The sequence below is a fragment of the Schistocerca cancellata genome, chromosome 3 (assembly GCF_023864275.1).
Source record: "Schistocerca cancellata isolate TAMUIC-IGC-003103 chromosome 3, iqSchCanc2.1, whole genome shotgun sequence".
Taxonomy (NCBI): Eukaryota; Metazoa; Arthropoda; class Insecta; order Orthoptera; family Acrididae; genus Schistocerca; species Schistocerca cancellata.
The window spans coordinates 436,692,346-436,715,773 of NC_064628.1; the positions used below are offsets into that span (position 1 = coordinate 436,692,346).

Below are 23,428 nucleotides of genomic sequence, written 5' to 3' on the forward strand. Positions count from 1 at the left end.
ACTGCTATGTGATCCAATCTGGAACTGATACACATTGCTTTCAGTCATGCATATAAGATAAAAACCACGAACCTGTATCTACTATTCCATAATGTTTAAACTTTTGCACGAGGATATCCAAGTTCATATAATCGAAAGCCTTAGTCAAGTCATAACAGTTCCCAATGGTAATAATTTCTGGGTTATTGAATCTAGTATACCATCTGTCAAAATAAATACAGCCTGTTTAGTGGTGAATAAAGATTCTTCATTCAGTGTCAAGAACAATCTTTGCTTAAGTGAAGGCCAAAGTGTTCTGCTCACCAGTGACAAAATCTAATTTAACAAAAAGCAAAATTTAAGCCTTTTAAAAAAAGTGTAAACCATAAAAAAACATACAACACAAAAAAGAATAATTCTACAAAAGGAAAGTATATATGGCACAGAATACATACAGTAAGTAAGGAACAACATTAATTTAGATAAATAATGACACAACTATGATTTTTTATATATCAGTTGTCACTTTTTTACATTAAAGCAGCTGATAGTGATATGGTCCATACATGATACTGAGGCATAAAAGATGGACGACAGACATTTCTCTGAAGGCCAAATTCAGAGACTTGAAGAAGACAGTGGTTTATTCAAACTATCAAATAATGAAATGTGGTAAGGGAGAGCAAACACAAGTGGAATGACAAGGTTTTGTATTCAGTATACGATGTAGAAAGCAAACATGAAGCTAAATGGTGTCAGCAGGACAACAATAATTTAAGGAAGGGTGTTCAGGTCTCTGTAGTTGTGCTGCATGTTGAAAATGATGATAATATGTGTGATGTTTGATTGTGTGTGTTTGAGGATGGAGGTAGAGAGAAAATGCAAGGGAGGAGTGCGGGAGAGGGAGGGGGGGGTGATAGGGCAGGGGGGTGGAAAATTTCACTTATCATGTCAATGAAATTCAAGTTCACTGAAAGGTTGCTTTGCAAGCAGTAAATTTTCCAGGTGAGAAGACGTCAAGGAATAGGAGAAAGTGTCAGAAGTAGAAGGAAAAGAATTAAGTTAATGTGGAAAGTGCCTTTCACAAATGATACTACAGCCTTAGGAAAAAAAAAAGTTCGCAAACTAACATCACTTACATATCAGCTAAATAAATCAGCAAAGCTGCTCATCAGATGACGGACAAAATATTTTAATACTGTTAACAATACACATTTTTTAAAAAGTATATAAACTTCATATGAAACACGAAATAGAAGAGGAATGTGCAAAACGCGCAACAAATACCTTGACGAAGAACTGGTCATCATTGTGAGTAGTGTCAACTGTAATTATATTCCGATCTTCGACATGTACGACGTTTCCACTAGAGGGCGCACTGTAGTAGTTATCTTTAACTGCGACGATCCTAGAATTGGCGCTGTTTCTCGCTCGGACGGCCCAGTGGTCTGACTGCTTTCCGTACGGGTAGAAGTCGCAATCGTTGAGCAGCGGCAACTTTGCCCTGTTGATAGGAGGACTCGACTTGTGCCTGATGTGTCGCCTGAAGGCGGACTGTTTGGTCCTGGGACTAGTTGGGGCGGAAGAACAACTGAGGTCCGAGCTGTCTGCCGCCCCGTGCAACGGGGGCATAAGGGGTTGCGGCACGACCGAATACGCGTGATTCATGTCGGCCGCGCTTATTTTTAACTCGCACTTTGCATGTGATCGATATGAAACCGTACGCTTTTGCGGGGCGGAACGGCGTTCCGCGCGCTATGTCGCGGCGCGCCGCCGGCAGTCAGCTGTTCGGCACATTTTACCGTCGACTGCAGCAGCGCAGTTATTCGCGTTCAGCTGGCCGCGGTTGGTCCTGTCAGACAGCGACGGTCCGAAGCCATAATGAAGCAGGATGCGCCCCGACCCCCTCCGACGCCTCCCCTAAGCTGTCAGCGCATTTCGCGTGCCGCTCGCGACGCTTCGTTCCCCCATTTCGCGCCCTCGCGCCGCCGTATTAATAAATCGATAGGGCGGTAAGCGGCCCCAGGGCGCAGCTACTCCGCGAGCAGGGGAACTCTGATTCGTCCGTCAGGTCCAAGGTCACGCAATTCGAGGTCCGAGGCGGGACACTTCGCACGTGTGGCGCATTGTGCTCGGTAGAGATGTCGGCTACACGGAATTCAAAACTGAGAAATGACTTCGTACACATGTAAATAATAGCTGTCGTTATGTTCCAAGATAAACTTCTATGAGCAGAATCACAGTTTAATCATAGTTTAACTGGACAACCATAAAATAAACTTATACGTGTGAAGAATAGTTGTCTTTATGTTAGCAAGGTAAACTTATATCAGCAAAATCAGTTTAATCTTAATGTAACTGAACTTTGAACAACGATAAAATAAACTCATATTATATGAGCTAAATCACGGTTTAATTAAACAATAATAAAACAAAGTTTCATTGTATTACCTTCTTGCCACGTACAAGCGTTACCCCACAGTAATGAGCTGCTCGGAGCATTAAACAGCCTAGTTGCATCAGATCCCGGCCAAACATTTATTAGACTGCTAATTATCTCACACAAAACGTCTCATTGGGGGATTGTGCTACCAGCTCCAAGGATCGCAAATTTTTTCTCACTTCGCTGGGTGTTTACTTTATATTACTGCTGCTCACGTGGACGTATGACAACACAAATTATCGCTGTGTTAGCTGAAGCAATAATGAAGGAACAGTTCTAAAACAGTTCTAAAACAACAATGGACCGGTACAAGGCAACGTTATTTGCGATTGGCGCACATTATAGGTAGGCGCCCGCTCGGGGGTTAAATACATGAGTTAGCAGGACTGCTCAGAGAGGCCTATGTATCACGCATTTATTAGATTTTTTAAGAGTGAATGTAAGAAGGGCGAGTTTAATTAACAGAAGTTTCAATTTATGGTGCAAAGTATATACTTTCTGTTAACAAATAATGAGAAAGAGTAAACATGGTCACTCGGTTGCGAAGCTCATTTCAGTCCTTTTGAATTAGTCCCCTTTGAATGATTTTGTGCTCGCTGCAGTACCGGGCCGCCGTGCTGTGCAACAAAGGCAGGCCGAGAGAACAACAGCACTTTCTGTGAAGCCGACTTCCGTTATTGCTTTCTTCGACATTCTGTCGTTAAGTGGCTACAAGGCTATGGATCTATAACAAGTGAGGGACAAGAGGGGGCACTTGCCCACGTTCCTATAATCTAAAGTGCATCAATTCTTTGGGATATAGCAAGTTTTTGTGTCACCTGTAAAATTTAGTTCCTATAGCATGGCATGTTTTGAAACTGACCTACTTATTTACATCAGCCACAGAAATTTTAGAACTTTGCCTCCTCCCCCTCCCAAAAAAAATTTATACAGTCGCCCATGGATACACTGCCTTAGCGATCACTGAAATTTTTGTGTAATCAAGGGCGTAATTCTAGAGCCTGCTATGCGGGCAGGCCTGGTACTTGGGGGCCCACAGAAAAGCAAATAAAATAGTACTATTATTATTAGGATTAAAAGTGGATATAACACATTAAAATATATACACGAATAAATAAAGAAATACGTATAATATAAATGGTCAAGTCAAATACAAGTCTGCACTGAAATAGATCAAACCGATTTCGTAGAAGCGGTTAACGCTGAGTTTTGCACAACTGTGTGTAAACTATGCTTATACTTGCCGTCTCTTGTAACATTTGGTCTTCAGGATGATCCTCGGTTTTCACAAAAGAGCGGGGCATATTAATTATTACAAGACACTGACAACAATGAAAATTTGTGCCAAAATATCATCAAATTTAGGTAGAAAATCATTCTTCCTTGATGTGTAATTTACTTGACATGATATTATGCAGAGTTTTGCTAAACGTTTCACTTTTGTCACACCTTTATTAGACAACAGTGTCAATTATCTGGTAAGATGTGTTGTAGCGACTACCAGTCAACGGCCAACTCAGGTTCAAACGAGCTATTCCCAGGAAGTTAACGGTACGTGCATCGTTAAGTTGTATGATGTCTTTCAAACTTGACTTGAACCTTCTAAAGTTTAACATTTTTTTCGTTTTTATCTAGGTACTTCCACAGAAAAATGAAACCTTTGAAAGTTAAGTACGAACATCTAAGCGGTGCAGAAAAAAGAAAGAAAATGCGACTATTAGTAAAAGAAGCAAACATATTAGTGAAAATAAGTATTTTTTTCTCTTACAAGTGGTTACAGAAATTTGCAGTATCGCAATGAAAGCGAAAAATATGAGTATAATAAAATCGCCATAAATATATCACAGACTATTCAAATGATCTTGCAGATAATCAGTTGGATGTAGAAGATGAAATTAAAAAGTTATATGTGAGGCAAAACCTTATTCGCCAGTAGGTCTATTTCCCAAAGATGCTAAGCAGGGAACAGGTCTTTGTCCACTAAATATTACGAAAAGTTCACATTGACAGGACAAAGAATTTGCAGAGAATAGTTAGGTTATTCAACAAAAAATGACTATTTATTGTAAACCGTGGTGGCTCTTCGGAGGGCTTAGGTTGTCGTCGCTTGGAGGAAAGAGGTTCGAGACTGGAGAGAGATGGCAAACCAGAAGTGTAGTGTGACACGAAATTGACCATGCACATTTGAATGCATGCGTGGCATAAGGAAAAAAAAAACGGTAGACGCGGGTATAGATTCAGAGCTAAGGAAAAGTTGGAGAACATACGGAAAGAGATCCTTGAGTATATTGCAAATGTCACGTTTAACAGTGGCATCCAATAATGTGGCTTTTCGGGATATATGGAAGAAATAGGACAATCAAGCAGTGGAAATCTTTTAGCAAGTATCGAACTTCTCACAAAGTACGATCCGATACTACGGATCTAATAAATAAACCAAAGTACATGTAAAATAACCACACTCTTCAATTCAAACGTTAAAGCTGCCCAGTCTTTTCTATTTTTACAAATGCAACACAGGACATTCCAAAAAGAGATCAGTTAACTAAGATAATTTGATACGTTACAGTTCGAAATGGTGTCACTAGAATGCCTTGTGGCGTAAAGATAAATGAAAGCTTTTTCGGTTTTCGTCAAATAAAATATCAACGTGAGTTAGGAATAGAAAAGTACAATGTAAGTGCAATCGACGAAAAGGGACTCTTGTTAACTAAATGCCGTGGTAATGGTTATGACGGTTGTGCTAATATGTGAGGCATATACAAAGCCGTTAGAACGAGAATTCAACAATGAAAAGAACTGAAAAACGTGTGCACTGTGCAGCTTATAATTTAAATCTAGTACTTAACGATGTTGCTTGTGGAATTCAAGAAGTCAGGTGCTTTTATAACACAATAGAAACGTTGTATCTTTTCTTCAGTCATAGTATTAAAAGACTGGAGCTTCTAGTGTCTTCTTGTACTTAAAAAAAAAAAACATTGCCCAACACGTTGGTCTTCGAGATACCAGTCTGTTAAAGCACTTCGTTATGCTTATGTCGATGTACTTAGGCTCTGTCAGAAATAATACTGATATCTAAGAAAAGGGAAGAAGGATAACAAACTGTTGTTTTGAAAATGCAATAATAGAAATCTGAATTCATTTTTCAGATAGTGTTGCAATCAAAGATTCTAGAGTATGCTAATTTAGCATCTCAGATTACGCGAAGGGGAAATGTAGAGCTTGATAAAGCATTTTCTTTCGTTCAGAATGTATTTGATAATTTACGTTGCTATCGAAACAATTTTGAAGAAGCGATGTCATCAGCTACATCTTTGACAAAGAAATAGGGCGTTTCACCACAAATTGAAACTAAAAGAATTCGAAAACTGAAATAACTTTTTGTTGAGTTGTGTGAAGATGAGCGGCTAATGGATCAAAATATATCTTTCAGAACCATTGTTTTAATGGCTGACATTTTGTAGCCCAGTTAAAGAGCAGATTTGGGGATATGTACAATGTTAACCTTTTCTTCAAATTGTTTTCCCAGAATTTCTATATTCTGCTTCCGATGAAGAAATGGCAGTGGGCTAGTAATTCTTCAAAAAGAATATAAGGACGGTTTATCCAGTGAATTCCCAGACAAGATAATGGGATTGGAAAACGCTCGGAAAAAAGAAATAGCCTTATTAACCTCTGTAGTTGACTTAACGAAACTGTCAGCAATAGAGAATTCAATCTTAGCTGCTAGCGTTCCAGACTTTGGCCTGTTTTTAACTATTCCTGTTACTGTTTTTCGGATGAACTCTCGTTTTCGAAGCTCAAGCTGCCTGCGGAGTTCTGTGACCGAGACAGATTTAGTACACGCAGCAACCTCAGTATCGAAAGTGAAAGAGCCAGAACAACTGATGTCAGGAAATTGCCAGTACCTTTGCATCAGAGAAAGCATGTTCCCTTTTCACTAGAGATCAAGGCGAGTACTGTGAGGTTTAATAAGTGTAAGTACATCAAACAACAGCTATAAGTATAGGCCTATGCTTATTGCTACTGAGTGTCAATCACTATAATATTTACCAGTATTAATATTTTATTTCATACTTTGAAAACTGTGAACAAATACGTCTAATCAAATGGTTCAAATGGCTCTGAGCACTATGCGACTTAACTTCTGAGGTCATCAGTCGCCTAGAACTTAGAACTAATTAAACCTAACTAACCTAGGGACATCACACACATCCATGCCCCAGGCATGCGACCATAGCGGTCGCTCGGCTCCAGACTGTAGCGCCCAGAACCGCACGGCCACTCCGAATACGCCTAATCCCTTTGTTTATAGCATACGGAATCATACAACACACTGTATTAAATTTCTACTTCCACCTGGTGTAATTAAAGTTACGTCAGTTACTGATAGGTTATACAATACACTTTATTTAAGTGGAGTCGGATTTTTATTTTCGCGGGTGGGCTCCTATTGCATATGTTAGGTCTCTGTGTGTAATAATTGATTTTGGAATCATTTATTGACATATTAGACTCATTGAACACAGTGCTGTCTAAAGTTGGTAGCGATCAGAAAGGAGTCGACTCCGGTTACCGGTGTTCAGTATTCCCATCAGTCATCTCGCACAAGAGTCTTCTTAAGAGTGAGCAAATACGTTTGTTTTACTCGAACGTAATAAACACAGCTTCATTTATTCAAATTGTTTCTCAAACCTACCAGCAGATTTCCAGAAAATATTAATGAAAATTTGGAGTACTTTTTGCAGTCTAGCCAGAGGGCACAATAAGACCTATTCCACAATCCATCGGTCCCCGCCTGTCTAATTGAATACACGAAACCTAAAAAATCTGATTATTCTCACTGGGAAAAAAGTGAAAAATAGCTAGAAAATTGTAGTAATTTGCGTTGTTTCGAAGTAAGGATTTTTCCGAAAATGTAGACAAATCACAGCATTCGTACAAAATCGCTAATGTCGGGCATGCTACGGTCTGTGAGCTAGATGAAAACGGTTATATTAGTGTTTCAGAAAAAGTCATACCTTTCAGGTGGCTGTCAGTTTTGCACAGAGGCTCTGCTGCGATTGAAACAAGCACGCCTACTGTACAACATGACCGAATTCCTCGGATGCCAGTCCAGCGATGTCCATGTAAAAGTAGTTTCCACACGCCGGCTCTGTGCCCAGCAATGGCGAGTGCGGGGAACTGACAGAAAAGAGATCGGAGGCTCGTGAGCTCCATGCTGCCTTGATTTCAGGTCAGCGCAAAAACGCAGCTGCGTCAAAGAAAACGGCGTAATTTTCCATGAGCAGCGTGAAAAAAAAAAACATTGGTTGTGTAGTGATTGCTAATACTATAATGCACACCTTCACAACGTAAGTGAAGCACCAATAACAGGAATAGGAAACGAAATGAAATTTTACAGGTTGAGAGGGTACGTGATGTTGTTTCAGTTCTTAGAACGTTGAGTCAACTTTACAAATAAATAGATGCATCCACTGATTCAGTTGGGATGTATGCCATAAAGCCATTGTGTCCTCCTCTGAGACAAGCTGGACTGCAACTGTTTTAACTGCTCCTTGACATGCTGATACAGAGTTGATGTCCAAGCTGGTCCCACATACGTTCTATTGCAGACAGAATTAAGGGCCTTGCTGGTCACAATAATACATCAACATCACATAGCCAGTCCATAGGGACACTGCCATTTGTGAACAGGTGTTGTCCTGTTGAAAACGGTACCACAATATATGGCATCAGAGGTAACACATGAGGATGTAGGATGTCTTTGATGTACTGTTCTGGCATCAGAGTTCTCACACTCACTACCAGTCATGACCTGCAGTCGTACTCAATGGCTTCCCAAAGGATGATGTCAGGAGTAATGCCTCAGTTCCTCTCCAAACTATTGGAAGAATGAGGCCCTCATTCCCTCAAGGGGTTACAATGTGCTTGATGCACAATATGGTGATCCTCCCTTGCGGTGTTTAGATGTGGTCGCCAAGAACCTTGATGATCCTCATGCTCCCAAGGAGTCCAACAGTTGCCCCACAAATATGGATGCTGCATGTTTCAGCCAAATGGACACTCAGAATGAACCCTTTTTCAAACTCTGTTGGGTGCTGATAATACTGTCTCATACAGGTATGGAACGTCACCATGTCCTTCACTGTGATCTGACACCACCACCTGACATCTGGTGATCATTGTCTCATGTGTTTGTAATACTGGTACATGGGGTGCCTTGCCTATTTAATGCTAGTTTGTTATTTTGTTTATTTGTCTGCTCGTTTTTGTTTGTCAGCTCTAGTTGTCATCCTTTTTTTATTTTATCTTCACTTACCAAATGCCACACATGTAGGTCTGGCCACTGCGTGGTCGTACGCCAGTGTTGCTGGTTGCCCAGATTGGCAATAAGTGGATTATCTTACCATTGCATCAATTTATAGAATTGGCGAGTGGTCTGTTTGATGTGGTCCTTCAACATGGGGATGCCAGTCTGTTCCCCTAGAGGGGAAGCATCTACGCAAGTGCAGAGCCAGTCATAGAGCTTTATTCTGCACTTTCTGCAGTTATTTTAACTTGAGCAGCATACCCAAGGCCACAGACACATACTCTATCACTGGTCTTATGAGTGCCAGGTATGGTGTAATTCCACACTGTGTCAATAGTGTTGAGTTTGGGTTTAAAAGCGGGTGAAGATTGAATAGACGACCCAACACTTTACCTATCACTTCATGGATGTGCAGACCCCAGGCCAATGTCTGTCTAGGGTCACACAGAGTTATTCCCAGTATGTGAGAATAGAATGGCATCTCCTGTGATACGAAATGGCATTAGATCTGCAGGAAGTCTTCTGGTAATAACCAGGGCCTGGCTTTCTGCAGCATTCATCTTGAGCCTCCTCTTGGTGGCCTAAGATCCTAGGTTATCATAAGATTCTTGCAAACAGTATCTCATTATATGCACACTTAAGCTGCGTCCTAAGAGCACAGTGTTGTCTGCATAAAGCGCTAGCTCCACACTTGGGGTTTTTGGTATATCAGACATATATAATGTCTACAGCAAGGGCCTTAGTACAGACCCCTGTGACACACCCACCCTGATTTGCCTCACTGTGGACTGTCCTCCATCTGTTCGGACATGAAATATACGCTATGTGATCAAAAGTATCCGGACACCCCCAAAAACATACGTTTTTCATATTAGGTGCATTGTGCTGTCACCTACTGCCAGGTACTCCATACTAGCGACCTGTGTAGTCATTAGACATTGTGAGAGAGCAGAATGGGGCGCTACATGGTTCTCACGGACTTTGAACGTGGTTAGGTGATTGGGTATCACTTGTGTCATACATCTGTACGCGAGATTTCCAGACTTCTAACCATCCCAGGTCCACTGTTTCCGATGTGATAGTGAAGTGGAAACCTGAAGGGACATATGCAGAACAAAAGTGTACAGGCCAATCTCGTCTGTTGACTAACAGAGACCGCCGGCAGTTGTAGAGTGTCGGAATGTGTAACAGGCAGACATCTATCCCGACCATCACACAGGAATTCCAAACTGCAACAGGATCATCTGCAAGTACTATGACAGGTGGGAGGTGAGGTCGTCATAAACCACACATCACGCCGGTAAATGCCAAACGACGCCTCGCTTGGTGTAAGGAGCGTAAACATTGGACGATTGAACAATGGGAAAACGTTGTGTGGAATGACGAATCATGATACGCAATGTGGCGATCCGATGGCAGGGTGGCGAATGCCCAGTGAATGTCATCTGCCAACGTGGGTAGCGCCAACAGTAAAATTTGGAGACGGTGGTGTTATGGTGAGGTCGTGTTTTTCACGGAGGGGGCTTACACCCCTTGTTTTGCGTGGCACGATGACAACACAGGTCTACATTGATGTTTTAAGCACCATCTTGCTTCCCACTGTTGAAGAGCAATTCGGGGATGGTGATTGCATCTTTCAACACGATCGAGCACGTGTTGATAAGGCACGGCCTGTGGAGGAGTGGTTACACAATAACACCCCTGTAATGGATTGGACTGCACAGAGTTCTGACCTGAATCCTACAGAATACCTTTGGGATGTTTTGGAACGCCGACTTCGTGCCTGGCCTCACCAGCCGTCATCAATACCTCTCCTCAGTGCAGCACTCCGTGAAGAATGGGCTGCCATTCCCCAAGAATCCTTCCAGCACTTTATTGAACATCAGAGTTCTGACCTGAATCTTACAGAATACCTTTGGGGTGTTTTGGAACGCCGACTTCGTGCCAGGCCTCACCGACCGTCATCGATACCTCTCCTCAGTGCAGCACTCTGTGAAGAATGGGCTGCCATTCCCCAAGAATCCTCCCAGAACCTGATTGAACATCTGCTTGCGAGAGTGGAAGCTGTTATCAAGGCTAAGGGTGGGCCAACACCATACTGAATTCCAGCATTACAGATGCAGGGCTCCACGAACTTGTCAGCCACGTGAACAGGTACGTTTGATCACATGGTTTATGTCCCTTACGTAGGATAGAAGCAACTTGACGTGTAATGCCGGCACCCCTAGTACAAATAGCTTGTATAGAAGTCCGTCATGATACACACTGTCGAATGCCATTGACACATCCAGGAGTACTGTCCCAAGGTATTCCCGACTGTCCTGCGTTCCCATTGCTTGCTCCACTAGACTCAGGAGTTGCTGTTAGGTTGAGTGCTCTTTTTTGGAATCCAAACTGCTCATCCAGTAGGAGACTTTCATCCCTAACATGTCTGTTCAGTCGTTGACGTGCCAGTCATCTTTAGTACTAGGGTACTGAGGTTCCTGGTGTAATTTTGATAACAAATTGACATGCAAATTAATTAAATTAATCAATTAATTACCCTCCACTCCTGGATGACATGATGTGATTTCCTCAGCCTGCAAGTGAGCCCCTCCCCATCCCTCCCCTTTTGGTGGGAATCTCGACTTTTGGCGGAAAATTCGATTTTGGCGGGAATTTCTTCGTCCCAGGACTGTGCTGACGTCACCACCCCCCCACCCGAGAATTAGGGGGAAATTAATAATGACAGTGCCCTTTCCAGGAGCTGAACTCCGGTCCTTCTGGAAGGAAAGCCCAAGTGCACCGTCAGCGCAACAGAATGTCACTCCTAAGGGCCCGGGTTCGATTCCCGGCTGGGTCGGAGATTTTCTCCTCTCAGGGACTGGGTGTTGTGTTGTCCTAGTCATAATCATTTCATCCCCCATTGACGCACAAGTCGCCGAAGTGGCGTCAAACCGAAAGACTTGCACCCGGCGAACGGTCTACACAATGGGAGGCCCTAGTCACATGACATAAATTTATTTACCCTGCAACCCAATACACACTACCACAGCTGATGGAAAATGCTTCTCTGTTCTAATTACACATCGTAATCAAAGAGTCATAATGCAACACAAGTAATGGCGAAAATCGTTGTCCCAAAAGATTGCAACAGGAGAGAGGGCTGGCAGTTGAACGTGCATTCTCTTCGATGTATGGCCAGAAACTAGCGAAATTAAAGGCACTCTTACCCCTCTCATTCCTCCCTCTTCCTCTCTCACTCCACCCACATTGGGGGTATAGGCTTTTTCTAAAGGCCAACTGCTACTGCATGCCGCACATTTCTTTATGGCATAGCGCCCTCCCTCCAGCGGACGAGTGCACGGTTGCCAGCTACACTCGGCCCATCCTGGGGCGACGGTCCAGGCAGTGGTTCTCCACCAACACAAAAGTGTCGTCGTAACTGCCGTCCGCTTCACGTCTGCTGTGCAGCGAGCTACCATAATTTAAGTATTAACTGTATTTTTCTTACTTGTCACTTCTTCTTCCGTGTGTATTTGCTTTTAGGAAGCTTTAATTGTCGAGTGCTATTAATAGTTCCATAGATTTCGTGTTTGTTTTGAATACAGTCAGAGAGAATCCCTTTAGTCAACCATAGTGCCAGTAGTGCTAGTGTTTGTTTTCAATACAGTCCAGAGACAGGTAGTGCTATTTTCATTGTTTTCTACAAGAAGTGGCTAGCAACCACAGTTTAGTGAATAAACAGCCGCCTTTAGTGAATTAGCAGTCTAGTTAAAGGTTGATTAACTCTCTTCAGTAAATTGATTCCTTAGGATGGATAGGATGTGTGACTGCTGTGTACGGACGCAGGAGGAGCTGGCCACTGTTCGCGAACAGCTGAGCGTGTTGATGGCCGCGGTCAGCCGTCTTCAGGCTGCTGACTTGGAGTGTAGCGGCAGTGGGGAGTCTGGTGCGTCGCAAGGTACACCCCAGGTGTTACATGCTTCACCCACTGTCCCTGCTGTCGAGACATCTTCGCGGGTACCGGGCGCGGTTGGGCCACCCTCTCCCCAAGGGGAGTGGCGGGTTCAGCGGCGTTCGCGGCGCACGAGGCGGAGGGTCAATGTGAGGGCTGGCCGTGTGGCATCGCCCGCTCTGCCTGTGAGTGGACATGTGGCTGCTCCTTCAGCAATGTCCGAGCAGGCACACTGGGGGAGGGGTTTCTTAGTTATTGGCAGCTCCAACGTTAGGCGGGTGATGGAGCCCCTTAGGGAAACAGCGGGAAGGTCGGGGAAGAAGGCCAGTTTTCACTCTGTCTGCTTGCCGGGGGTCTCATCCGAGATGTGGAGGAGGCCCTACCGGCGGCGATAGAGAGCACTGGGTGCACCCGACTGCAAATTGTTCCTCATGTCGGCACCAATGACTCCTGCCGTCTGGGTTCAGAGGTCATCCTCAGTTCGTACAGCAGGCGGTTGGCGGAATTGGTGAAGGCGGAAAGCCTCGCTCTCGGGGTGGTATCAGAGCTAACTTCAAATTTTATAGTCCTGTCCTCCTCAGTTGCGCGCAATATTATGGTATATTAATAATTTTTACTTATGGACCGTCTGACAGCAACTGAATAAAACACAATTTTAGTGCCGTACGCGTTTTGCCTTTATTTTCTGCAAGGCATCATCAGTGGCCTGGAATATGTACATATGTTAGCTATTTTATTTACATTTTTGTCATTGTGCCTATAGGTTATAAACAGTTCTGGTGGTTGGTATTTCCTATTAAGTAGTAATGTTTTGGACTGTACTTACAGGTTGCGTGGACAATTTCCTACATATTACGCTCCTGTTGCATTTTTGGAGTTGTTCTTCTTCTTATGAACGCCAATTTGCAGTTTTTTTCGCCATCCCACAACAATCTCACCACAGACACAATAAAAGAAATAACAGATATGCTCAGACTGACAACTGAACAAAACTATTTTCAGTTTGAGAAAGAATATTATCTACAAACTGATGGACTGCCCATGGGATCCCCAATATCAGGAACACTAGCAAACATTTTCATCAGTCACCTAGAAAATCAGATATTTGATAAGATAACCACAAATGAAAGTTTCAAAATCATATATTGGTACAGATACGTGGATGACATTATTTGTCTGGTAGATGAGCCAAGTGGAAAAATAGATGAACTCCATTCAGAAATAAACAAAGCTCATCAGAACATAAAATTCACACTTGAAAAAGAAAAAGAAAATCAATTAAATTTTCTTGACATTGCAATTAAAAAAGAAAATGGTAAACATACATTTAACATCTTTAGAAAACCAACAGCCACAGACACAATAATACATTCCACATCCAACCACCCCCACAGCCAGAAACTTGCAGCACTAAGACACATGTTACATAGACTAAACAGAATCCCACTCAGCAAGAGAAACTATGAACAAGAAATGAGTACAATCATACAAATAGCTAGGAAAAACGGGTATGACACACATGTGGTACACAAGCTCAATCAAAAAATAAAAACACAAATAAAAAACAAACACAACAGTTCCACAATACAAAAGAACTCACAAGCTGAAAACTTACAAACACACTCAACAAACACCCACAATGACAACACCACACAGAAAAGAACCAGATGGTACACCATGACCTACACACATAAACTAACACACAGAGTTGCCAACATCCTAAAGAGACAGGGCTTCAAAATAGCATATAAGCCTGGGCAAACCCTTCAATCACACCTAAGCCAGCCAGCTACCAAGAGAGACAAATTCCAACAATCAGGAATATATAAACTTGAATGTCAAAGTTGTGATGCAGTATACATAGGCGTGACATGCAGGAATTTTCAAACAAGATACAAAGAACATATCAGATGTTGGAAGTATGAAACAAACCATTCCACATTTGCAGAGCATTTAAAACACTACAACCATCATCCTACAAACATGGAACAAGAAATGAAAATAATGAGAATAAGCAACCATGACAAACATCTTATACAAATGCAAGAAAACTTCCACATCTAGAAAGCCATAGCAGAAAACAAACATGTGATAAATGAACAAACACACATCAGCACAGGCTCCCTACTACACTTAGTAAAGGAAATGATAACATAAAACAAAAAATAATAAAAAATAAATAAAAAAATAAATAAAAAATATAAAAAAACAAAAAAAAGAAAGAGAATTCTTCCCCACATCATCTGGACACACACACACACATACACACACACACACACACACACACACACACACACACACACACACACACACATCCACACAGGATTTAAAAAAAAAAAACTTACACACACACACACACACACACACACACACACACACACACACACACACACGCACGCACAGCACAAAAAATATATATCACACCAAAAAACACACACACACACACACACACACACAAACGCACACACAAATGCATACACGAACAGACCACAGATACTTCAATAGCTACACTCATAAGTTTGGCAATAAAATTCGATCTTTGGCAAAAACATTTGACAGTCGTCAACAGAAACCAAAACATTGCTTTAAAACAAGCGTTCTGTGCATAGTGTTGTGGGATGGCGAAAAAAACTGCAAATTGGCGTTCATAAGAAGAAGAACAACACAAAAAATGCAACAGGAGCGTAATATGTAGGAAATTGTCCACGCAACCTGTAAGTGCAGTCCAAAACATTACTACTTAATAGGAAATACCAACCACCAGAACTGTTTATAACCTATAGGCACAATGACAAAAATGTAAATAAAATAGCTAACATATGTACATATTCCAGGCCACTGATGATGCCTTGCAGAAAATAAAGGCGAAACGCGTATGGCACTAAAATTGTGTTTTATTCAGTTGCTGTCAGACGGTCCATAAGTAAAAATTATTAATATACCGTAATATCAGAGCTAACTATTTGTAGTATCGTTCCCAGAACCGATCGCGGTCCTCTGGTTTGGAGCCGAGTGGAAGGCTTAAACCAGAGGCTCAGACGATTCTGCGGAGATCTGGGGTGCAAATTTCTCGACCTCCGCTATCGGGTGGAGAAATGTAGGGTCCCCCTGAATAGGTCAGGCGTGCACTACACGCCGGAAGCGGCTACAAGGGTAGCGGAGTACTTGTGGAGTGCACATGGGGGTTTTTTAGGTTGGAGAATCCCCTCCCTAGGCCCGACAAGACTCCTCCTGAGACGCGGCAAGGTAGGAGTAGGCAAAATGCAACAGGGAATAACAATATTAATGTGCTAATAGTAAACTGCAGGAGCGTCTATAGAAAGGTCCCAGAACTGCTCTCATTAATAAACGGCCACAACGCCCATATAGTACTAGGGACAGAAAGTTGGCTGAAACCAGACGTAAACAGTAATGAAATCCTAAACTCAGATTGGAATGTATACCGCAGAGACAGGCTGGACAGTGAAGGGAGAGGCGTGTTTATAGCGATAAGAAGTGCAATAGTATCGAAGGAAATTGACGGAGATCCGAAATGTGAAATGATTTGGGTGAAGGTTACGGTTAAAGCAGGTTCAGACATGGTAATTGGACGTCTCTATAGGCCCCCTGGCTCAGCAGCTGTTGTGGCTGAGCACCTGAAGGATAATTTGGAAAATATTTCGAGTAGATTTCCCCACCATGTTATAGTTCTGGGTGGAGATTTTAATTTGCCGGATATAGACTGGGAGACTCAAACGTTCATAACGGGTGGCAGGGACAAAGAATCAAGTGAAATTTTTTTAAGTGCTTTATCTGAAAACTACTTTGAGCAGTTAAACAGAGAATCGACTCGTGGCGATAACATATTAGACCTTCTGGTGACAAACAGACCCGAACTATTTGAAAAAGTTAACGCAAAACAGGGAATCAGCGATCATAAATCGGTTACGGCATCGATGATTTCAGCCGTAAATAGGAATATTAAAAAGGGTAGGAAGATTTTTCTGTTTAGAAAAAGTGACAAAAAGCAGATTTCAGAGTACCTGTTGGCTCAACACAAAAGTTTTGTCTCAAGTACAGATAGTGTTGAGGATCAGTGGACAAAGTTCAAAACCGTCGTACATAATGCATTAGATGAGTATGTGCCAAGCAAGATCGTAAGAGATGGAAAAGAGCCACCGTGGTACAACAACCGAGTTAGAAAACTGCTGCGGAAGCAGGAACTTCACAGCAAAACATAAACATAGCCAAAGCCTTGCACACAAACAAAAATTACGCGAAGCGAAATGTAGTGTGAGGAGGGCTATGCGAGAGGCGTTCAATGAATTCGAAAGTAAAGTTCTATGTACTGACTTGGCAGAAAATCCTAAGAAATTTTGGTCTTATGTCAAAGCGGTAGATGGATCAAAACAAAATGTCCAGACACTCTGTGTGACCAAAATGGCACTGAAACAGAGGATGACAGACTAAAGGCCGAAATACTAAATGTCTTTTTCCAAAGTTGTTTCACAGAGGAAGATTGCACTGTAGTTCCTTCTCTAGATTGTCGCACAGATGACAAAATGGTAGATATCGAAATAGACGACAGAGGGATAGAGAAACAATTAAAATCGCTCAAAAGAGGAAAGGCCTCTGGACCTGATGGGATACCAGTTCAATTTTACACAGAGTACGCGAAGGAACTTGCCCCCCTTCTTGCAGCGGTGTACCGTAGGTCTCTAGAAGAGCGTAGCGTTCCAAAGGATTGGAAAAGGGCACAGGTCATCCCCGTTTTCAAGAAGGGACGGCGAACAGATGTGCAAAACTATAGACCTATATCTCTAACGTCGATCAGTTGTAGAATTTTGGAACACGTATTATGTTCGAGTATAATGACTTTTCTGGAGACTAGAAATCTACTCTGTAGGAATCAGCATGGGTTTCGAAAAAGACGGTCGTGTGAAACCCAGCTCGCGCTGTTCGTCCACGAGACTCAGAGGGCCATAGACACGGGTTCACAGGTAGATGCCGTGTTTCTTGACTTCCGCAAGGCGTTCGATACAGTTCCCCACAGTCGTTTAATGAACAAAGTAAGAGCATATGGACTATCAGACCAATTGTGTGATTGGATTGAGGAGTTCCTAGATAACAGGACGCAGCATGTCATTCTCAATGGAGAGAAGTCTTCCGAAGTAAGAATGATTTCAGGTGTGCCGCAGGGGAGTGTCATAGGACCGTTGCTATTCACAATATACATAAATGACCTGGTGGATGACATCGGAAGTTCACTGAGGCTTTTTGCAGATGATGCTGTGGTGTATCGAGAGGTTGTAACAATGGAAAATTGTACTGAAATGCAGGAGGATCTGCAGCGAATTGGCGCATGGTGCAGGGAACGACAATTGAATCTCAATGTAGACAAGTGTAATGTGCTGCGAATACACAGAAAGATAGATCCTTTATCATTTAGCTACAAAATAGCAGGTCAGCAACTGGAAGCAGTTAATATGGTTCAAATGGCTCTGAGCACTATGGGACTTAACATCTATGGTCATCAGTCCCCTAGAACTTAGAACTACTTAAACCTAACTAACCTAAGGACAGCACACAACACCCAGCCATCACGAGGCAGAGAAAATCCCTGACCCCGCCGGGAATCGAACCCGGGAACCCGGGCGTGAGAAGCGAGAACGCTACCGCACGACCACGAGAGGAAGCAGTTAATACCATAAATTATCTGGGAGTACGCATTAGGAGTGATTTAAAATGGAATGATCATATAATGTTGATCGTCGGTAAAGCAGATACGAGACTGAGATTCATTGGAAGAATCCTAAGGAAATGCAATCCCAAAACAAAGGAAATAGGTTACAGTACGCTTGTTCGCCCACTGCTTGAATACTGCTCAGCAGTGTGGGATCCGTACCAGATAGGGTTGATAGAAGATATAGAGAAGATCCAACGGAGAACAGCGCGCTTCGTTACAGGATCATTTAGTAATCACGAAAGCGTTACGGAGATGATAGATAAACTCCAGTGGAAGACTCTGCAGGAGAGACGCTCAGTAGCTCGGTACGGGCTTTTGTCAAAGTTTCGAGAACATACCTTCACCGAAGAGTCAAGCAGTATATTGGTCCCTCCTACGTTTATCTCGCGAAGAGACCATGAGGATAAAATCAGAGAGATTAGAGCCCACACAGAGGCATACCGACAATCCTTCTTTCCACGAACAATACGAGACTGGAATAGAAGGGAGAACCGATAGAGGTACTCAAGGTACCCTCCACCACACACCGTCAGGTGGCTTGCGGAGTATGGATGTAGATGTAGATGTAGAAGGATGAAATGCCCACTAAACAGTGCGAGATAAATGATGTTAAAATGTAGCTGTGCCCTAGACAGAGCAGGATCACCCCCAATGCCTCCAGCAGCCTACCATTCTGCAAGGAAAAGACTTCACTGTAACAACTGCATTTAACATAAACGCATCTCTTATAAGCGAGCATCTATTAAAAAAAGAAAACACAATCAATATGATAATAAATGTCCTGTTCCCATGAAAATAGGTGCAGTTCATTTTCTTTTAGTTTTTTGGGCAAAATCGCTATAGTTTGAAAGCATTCATCATGTTCAAATTGTAAATAGTCGTGCATGAGGGCATTACATTCTTTTCAGACTGTTGAATTAGCAATAGAGAAGGGCATCTATACTGTCATTCTTTTATGTTCAACTGCAGGATACAACATGCATCTCTCTCTCTCTCCCCATCTCACATTATTTTGCGACATCCAACGAAGTGAAAAAGAAAAAATTACAGCATCGCCGCCGATTACAGACGACCAAATTGCAGATGTCAGGGTACACACCCCTTATACATGTCCACCCTGCGTAAAATCGAAAAAAAATTTCTAATGTTTTGCTCCGAAAATTACCTATCACTGCAGAATGTCCTTGTTATTTCGAAACTGTCATCAGAGTAAAAAGAAAAAGCGAGAATTTAAACTCCGAATAAAAAACATCTATGTTAAGCGATTTCTTTCAGCTTGATGGTCAAAGTAAATGGTTTCAGAGCATCCCTCATGTTCAAATCAGAGTCTGTAAATAAATTGTCATGCGTTTATGTATTACAGACATTTCAGACACGTGAAATAACATTACAGAATACAGCGTTTCACACCATTTGATCACATTTCGGGAAAAACACAATCACTTTACTTTCGACAACAATAAGCTATAATTCAAGAGGTTGTTGCTGTTTTTTACACTATGGCAGGTCCCGTTTTACCAATGCAGTGCTATATTACAGTGGCATTTATGAAACAAATCGTGAGAGCCTGCCTCGTAATAGAACCTCCTATAACATTTTACCACATCACTTTCTTCCGATACATCGAAATCAAATACCGCATGTGTGCTTACATTTGACATTTTTGCTCCATAACTTCCCTGTACTGACCTGCCTACAAAGTATCTGCCTTCCAGCAGACAATCATTCGCAATAGCAACAGATTTTTGCATTCTAGTTTTGTAAGCAGTTTGATCATCACAGCCTGTTTCACGCAAACTACTCACATGTTGGGAAAACCACTACCATTTCTAGGTTCCGCGAAGAGCTATAATTGAAGTGGTGTCTACTTTATAATTAGAGGTTTGAAATAGGAGATAACACAGGAGTTGCGGTAACACGTATTTTTAAACATGCAATCACGACGATAATAATAAAAACGGTCATGATTCAATAGATTAGATACAGCCGATTTACATTAGTTTTATGAAGAAAATTGGTGTAGTTTTGAGAAAACTATCTGCATTTAAACTTTAACCATTTATACCACTCCTTCTAATAGAACATCCTATAAGATTTTACCGTATCTCTCTCTTTCAATACATCGAAAAAAAAAGAATACTGTCTGCGTGTCGACATCGACCATATTACATATACATTACATGTATCACTCCATTGAAGCAGGTGACCAGTAGTCAAAGTCACTTGTAAAGACCAGTGTAAAGTTTTGGTTCAAATGGCTCTGAGCACTATGGGACTTAACATCCGAGGTCATCAGTCCCCTAGAACTTAGAACTACCTAAAACCTAACGAACCTAAGGACATCACGCACATCCATGCCCGAGGCAGGATTCGAACCTGCGACCGTAGCGGTCGCGCGGTTCCAGACTGAAGCGCCTAGAACCGCTCGGCCACACCGGTCGGCTGTGTAAAGTTTTGTTGACTCTACTAGAGGAATACCATATCCAACTGACTATCAATCACAGCAGAGGGTTCCTATATTGTTATTTCATAAGCAGTTTAATACACTATTTTTTTTAAGCTGTAACACATTCAAGCACTGTATGAATACAGCTTTATATATTGCCATACACGTTGTTTTTCTACCATGACTTCATGGTATGTGTCAGGTGCTAAACCACATTAACACATTTCGATCCATTGGCTCTCACAGAAAGCTGCACGTCGCATCGTGTAAACTATGCAGTTCCTGCAACAAACAAGATGTTCCTCCAGAATGAGATTTTCTCTCTGCAGCGGAATGTGCGCTGCCATGAAACTTCCTGGCAGATTAAAACTGTGTGCCGGACCGAGACTCGAACTCGGGACCTTTGCCTTTCGCGGGCAAGTCCTCTACGATATGAGCTACCCAAGCACGACTCACGCCCCGTCCTCACAGGCAAAGGTCCCGAGTTCGAGTCTCGGTCCGGCACACAGTTTTAATCTGCCAGGAAGTTTTAGGATGTTTCTCATTGAAAACTGTGGAAGACATCGCAACAGTTAGGTGTCGGAGATCGCGGAAACTTCTGTAGGCTACCACCACCAATTGTCTTCTCGTGCCCATCTCATGGAATCCATATGCCGGCTGCACCAGATGCCAGAGAGACTGTCACTGTGACTGCCAAGCAGTCAACCGATCAATTTACAGGGGGGAGGGAAGGGAATAACCGTCCAGTGCAAATACTGGTCGCATTGAATCTTCTCAAACTTCCACCTAAAAATCGGAGAATACTCACAACACATGCAATCGTGAAGGCTGCGCAACACATATCGAGTATTAGTTCGCTATTCACACGCGCCAAGGGCGACGCGTTTAGGTCTACTGCACTCTGGTATTCTGCCTGACCGGTTTGGGAGGCTCGGTGGCGGCTTGCGCCTTAAGACAGAAATATCTGTTCACGAACACTAAGCAGAGTCGTTCTAGGAAACAGTCACATGTGTATCAGTGTAATTTCAATTAAATATTATGATCGCAGTGCCCATCTGGTGACATACGACAATGAGCAAAGTATCAGAGATACTCCTTTATGATGAGTGTGACTCTCTGGTTTCCCACGTAAATCTATATCCTCCTAATGACTGGACATAATTTTCCATGTAAAATCTTTCATACTACTATGGCTGTACATGCATTGAAGTCACGATTTTCCATGTAAAAATCCGATAATCTGTACCTCCCTTACGACCAGACATAGTCTGTTCACTTCCCACCCACATCATTTTCTTTGCATGTGTCTGAACACTGACCACAGAAACTTTACGCTCCAACACATACCCACTTCAGACAAACAGTGCAATTATCGTTTATATGTTTATAGCATCCGAAAAAAATCACACTCACTCTGGCAAGGTGCCTCTATTCTCCTCAGTTCTAGGAAATTATTTGACATTTAGGTCTTCCAGCCAATCAGATTCGAGAACAGACTGCAGGTATTTTCAGTCAGCGCTTTCGGAAGATGCTGCATCCCGCCAACCACTTTCTCAAACAAGTGTTGTAAAGCACAGGCGTCTGGCACTATGTAATAATCAACAGCTCTCCAATGGACAAAAGGGGTGGAAAAACTTCACCGATATGGGTTGATGTACTGTCTCAAACATCGCAGTCGATAGTGCGACAAAGAACATGTAAGAATCTGCTTGGGGGAACCGATGAGAGGACGTTCCGCATATCAATGATGTTACAGCCGTGCTGCCTGCCATGTTTGTGCACTATAGCAGATCCAGTTGAACCCTTGCATTGGTATATTGTGGAGGTATTCACGAAATGAATCTATCACTCCTTACAGTCGGATAGGCTCGCCACTGCGCTGTAATCACAATTTCCCACATCAAATATATCCTCTCCTCCAGGTGGACATGCGTAACTTTTTACAGGAATAGTAGTCTGATCACCTCCCACACACGTCTGGTGACATGTAGGAACACTAAACACAGTAACTTTATGTTCCAACTGCAGAACGTTCCCGACAAGCAGTTCTCTTAGGTTGTTCGCAGATGATGCTGTAATTTACCGTCTAGTAAGGTCATCAGAAGACCAGTATCAGTTCCAAAGAGATTTAGAAAAGATTGCTGTATGGTGTGGCAGGTGGCAGTTGACGCTAAATAACGAAAAGTGTGAGGTGATCCACATGAGTTCCAAAAGAAATCCGTTGGAATTCGATTACTCGATAAAGAGTACAATTCTCAAGGCTGTCAATTCAACTAAGTACCTGGGTGTTAAAATTACGAACAACTTCAGTTGCAAAGACCACATAGATAATATTGTGGGGAAGGCGAGCCAAAGGTTGCGTTTCATTGGCAGGACACTTAAAAGATGCAACAAGTCCACTAAAGAGACAGCTTTCACCACACCCGTTCGTTCTCTGTTAGAATATTGCTGCGCGGTGTGGGATCCTTACCAGGTGGGATTGACGGAGGACATCGAACGGGTGCAAAAAAGGGCAGCTCGTTTTGTATTATCACGTAATGGGGGAGACAGTGTGGCACATATGATACGCGAGTTGGGATGGAAGT

The 23,428-nt window shown here is 42.5% G+C and overlaps 1 protein-coding gene and 1 long non-coding RNA gene across 5 annotated transcripts in view; one reads left to right on the top strand and one right to left on the bottom strand.

Annotated features, from left to right (window-relative positions):
- LOC126175183 (uncharacterized) overlaps positions 1-23,428 on the bottom strand; it is a 273,671-nt gene that overhangs the window by 87,471 nt on the left and 162,772 nt on the right. For 3 of the 4 annotated variants that reach the window (XM_049921775.1, XM_049921777.1, XM_049921778.1), the window contains exon 1: positions 1,267-1,843. The exons of the other annotated variant lie outside the window; for it this stretch is intronic. In XM_049921775.1, the coding sequence (XP_049777732.1) occupies positions 1,267-1,647 (381 nt within the window). In that variant the 5' untranslated portion in view covers positions 1,648-1,843. Of the gene's footprint in view, positions 1-1,266; positions 1,844-23,428 lie in introns of those variants that run through there. 4 annotated transcript variants of the gene reach the window in all.
- The window catches only part of LOC126175184 (uncharacterized), a 50,313-nt gene that overhangs the window by 10,913 nt on the left and 15,972 nt on the right, over positions 1-23,428 (top strand). The window lies entirely within an intron of this gene.